Source organism: Hyaena hyaena, unplaced genomic scaffold (genome assembly GCF_003009895.1).
Source record: "Hyaena hyaena isolate Hyena2069 unplaced genomic scaffold, ASM300989v1 scaffold_396, whole genome shotgun sequence".
NCBI lineage: Eukaryota > Metazoa > Chordata > Mammalia > Carnivora > Hyaenidae > Hyaena > Hyaena hyaena.
The window spans coordinates 1,058,001-1,061,026 of NW_024081027.1; the positions used below are offsets into that span (position 1 = coordinate 1,058,001).

At 60.3% G+C, this 3,026-nt stretch overlaps 1 protein-coding gene across 1 annotated transcript in view; it reads right to left on the bottom strand.

Annotated features, from left to right (window-relative positions):
• Positions 1-125: 125 nt before the first annotated feature.
• The window catches only part of MCOLN1 (mucolipin TRP cation channel 1), a 9,259-nt gene continuing 6,358 nt past the window's right edge, over positions 126-3,026 (bottom strand). The window contains exons 8-11 of the mRNA XM_039251581.1: positions 2,550-2,797; positions 2,069-2,284; positions 444-571; positions 126-346 (exon numbers count right to left, since the gene is read on the bottom strand). Coding sequence (XP_039107512.1) covers positions 310-346; positions 444-571; positions 2,069-2,284; positions 2,550-2,797 — 629 coding nt within the window. The 3' untranslated portion in view covers positions 126-309. The remainder of the gene's footprint in view (positions 347-443; positions 572-2,068; positions 2,285-2,549; positions 2,798-3,026) is intronic.

Below are 3,026 nucleotides of genomic sequence, written 5' to 3' on the forward strand. Positions count from 1 at the left end.
TTCACCGCAGGGCGCGCCACAGCCCCGCCCCCCACCGAGTGTCGGCGGTCCTGCGCAGCCCGCTACGCATTTAACAAGGCCTTAAAGGGACCGAGACCTGTGGGCGCAGGGAATGGCCTTCCCACTACAAATGAGAACAAGTTTATTTTCCCGTTTATTTAACACCCACCCCACCCCTGTCCGACCCGACTGGCCCAGGTCCTCAGGGCACGGCAGGGAGCCGGTCCTTTAAAAGCAAACCCTAAAAATAAATAAGCGTGAGTCTCCGCAATCGGAGGGCTAATGTCCAGTAGCAGCGGCGGGTCCGAATCAGTTCACCAGCAGCGAATGCTCCTCCGAGGCGTCCCTGGAAGAGAAGCCGAATCAGCCGGCCGGCCAGGGCAGAAGGCAGCAGTTCTCTGAGAAACACTCCCTCTCCCAGGCCCCCAGGCCCCAGCTCGAACCTGCAGCAGCAGAGGAGGCTGCAGGCCGAGCCGCTCCCTCTGCGGAACTTGCCGGAGGTGGGGGTGTCCTGGCACTGCGCGATGTACGCCTGGAGCTCGCTCTCCTCTGCGCCAGCACCTCCGGGGTGCTGCGGAGAAACGCGTGGTGGCCCCTTTGAGGCCTGGCCTCCCCACCACCTCCTTCACCAGCCAGCCAGCTGGGTCTCCTCCTGGTTCCTTCCACGAGCCAAGCTTCCCCCCACCACGCCTCCACAACTCTCACTCTGCATTCACTGTCCCCTGCACCTGCCATTCCTCATGGTGTGCTTCCCCAGAGACCTTCCCTGGCCTCCCGAATATGTGCACCCGCTTCTCGGCCAGCTGGTGCCCTCTGCTGCTGCTCAGCACCCAGACCCACACCGGACACAATCTGGGTGCTTGATACCCAAGTAATGAGTTGGGTGCACACACAGGGCTCGAGGTCTGGGCTTGTACATCCAAAGCCGATACACACAGGTGATATTTAGGTGCTAAAGCAAGATGCACAGGGGCTCCTCAGGCCCTGGTGACAGAGTGTCTGTGGGATGGCTTATCCATGCTCGCAGGGAGGTGGGGGGTGGGGGGTGCACATCTACTTTCAGCAGAGCCTTCACCCCCTCCCAACCTGGTAAAGGAGCCTTCACCTCTTCCCCAATTCCTTTCTGGCCACTGGGCCTTTGCCCTAGCTGCTCCTTCTCCCCAGTGCTCTCTCAACTCTCAGCTCGTCAACCCAGAAGCTTCTGAGATGATGGCAAGGTTTGCCATCTGTGCTGCCCAATCTGGTCATCACCGGCCATATTGGCTTTCAGGTACTTGATACGTAAAAGGTGTGAGTGAGGAACTGAGTATGGAATTCAGATTGATTAAAGTCAAAATGTAAATAGTCACATGTGGCTAAAACTAGTATTAGATGGCACATTCTGGAAACTTCCCCAGGCTCACCCCAGTAGCAGTCTAGACCAGGGGACACTCTGTAACCTTCGTCCCCCTCACCAGCTGGTCCTTACACCTCTGTGTTCTTGGATCTTCCATCTTGCCTCCTGGGCTAGGCTAGTCTATACCCACGGTGTCTCCTAGTTACCCAGTACAAGGCTTGGCCTGCATGCCACCCCCACATTCTATTCCGGCCCCTCTCCTCTGACCCCTGCAACCTGCAGGACTACCACTCCCTGGGCTTCAAGAGCTCCTGCCCAGACCACCCTACGAGATAGAAGAATTAGGAGCGGGACCTTCCGGAATCACACAGTCCTGGGTGGAGGCTGGCCCCGCCACCTAGTAGCTGACCTCAGACAAGTCACTAAAACTCTAGAGCCTACTCTCCCCATTGGTAAAAAGCAGACCCAGGAATGCTTACCTGGCCCAAACCCCACAATGAGAAAACCAAGGTTGTGGTGGCTGTGATCAGCGCCACCAGCCTGGCCACCTATGTTCTGGCTTCTCAGGGTCTCTCCCTGGATCCTTCCCTCTTCACCCTGCCTCATGTCCACTGAGACCCTGCTGGGGCCAACGCCAGGGGACCTGGAGCCCCTGGTTCACGGCTGCGTGGGTGTGAGAGCTGGCTTCGCTGGAGGCGGGCTGGGGGGGAGGGCGTGTGGGCCGGCGCTGACCTTGATGGTGTCGTAGGCACCCGTGATGAGCGCGATGAAGAGACTCAGCACCATGTAGATGAAGAGGCTGATGAAGGAGTAGAGGTAGAGCTGGGAGAACAGCCACACGAGGCTGCTGCGGCCCTGCTGCGCCTGCATCGCGGCGAATGTCACGAACATGTCGTCCCCGTTGATGAGCGAGAACAGGCACTCCGACACCATGGACAGCGAGCGAAACTGCCAGCAGGGCAGTGGAGTGAGAGGGAGCTGCGGGCGGGGCTGGGGGCAGGGTGGGGTCACTGGGGGGGGGATCAGAGGGGACAGTGGGCAGAACTGCCACAGACCTCCCGGGAAGGTACCAGGGGTCAAGGTGGGGGATTCATGCCCCCAGATCAACAATCTGATAGGTGAGGGATCAGAGGCTTTAGGAAGGGGGGGCTTGGAGAGGGGAGGCAGGAGCTGGATGGTGGACCCTGAGAAGCGTGCCCCCGACAGCCCCTACCTTCACATGGTAAGGCCCCAACACGATCCAGCCACAGAAGCAGTAGCCCAAGTAGATGACAGCCACACAGCAGCAGAAACGCATGACGCTGGGCAGGGCCACCCGCAGCGTGGCAATGAGAATCTGTAGCAGGCAGATGGGGCGGGGCACAATGAGGGTGTGGGAACCAGGTGGGCTTTGTGAATGGGCATGAAGTGGGCAGGGCCTGGCTGAAGTCACGCCAGAGCGGGCACAGAGGCCGGGGGTAGTTCAGAAGGGGCAGGGTGGGGCCGAGGGGGCCGGGGGCTATCCCATGACCAGACTGGACTGGGCGCGTGTGAGGCAGCGGGCTCCTGTGACTGTGCTTCCGGAGTGGTGACACGGACATCTGGGTGGGCAGGTATGGGAAGAGGCTCATGACACACCATCTAGAGAGGCTGCAGTCGGCCACACGTGCATGAACTCGGCGGGGGGGGGGGGGGGGGGGGGGGGGGGGGG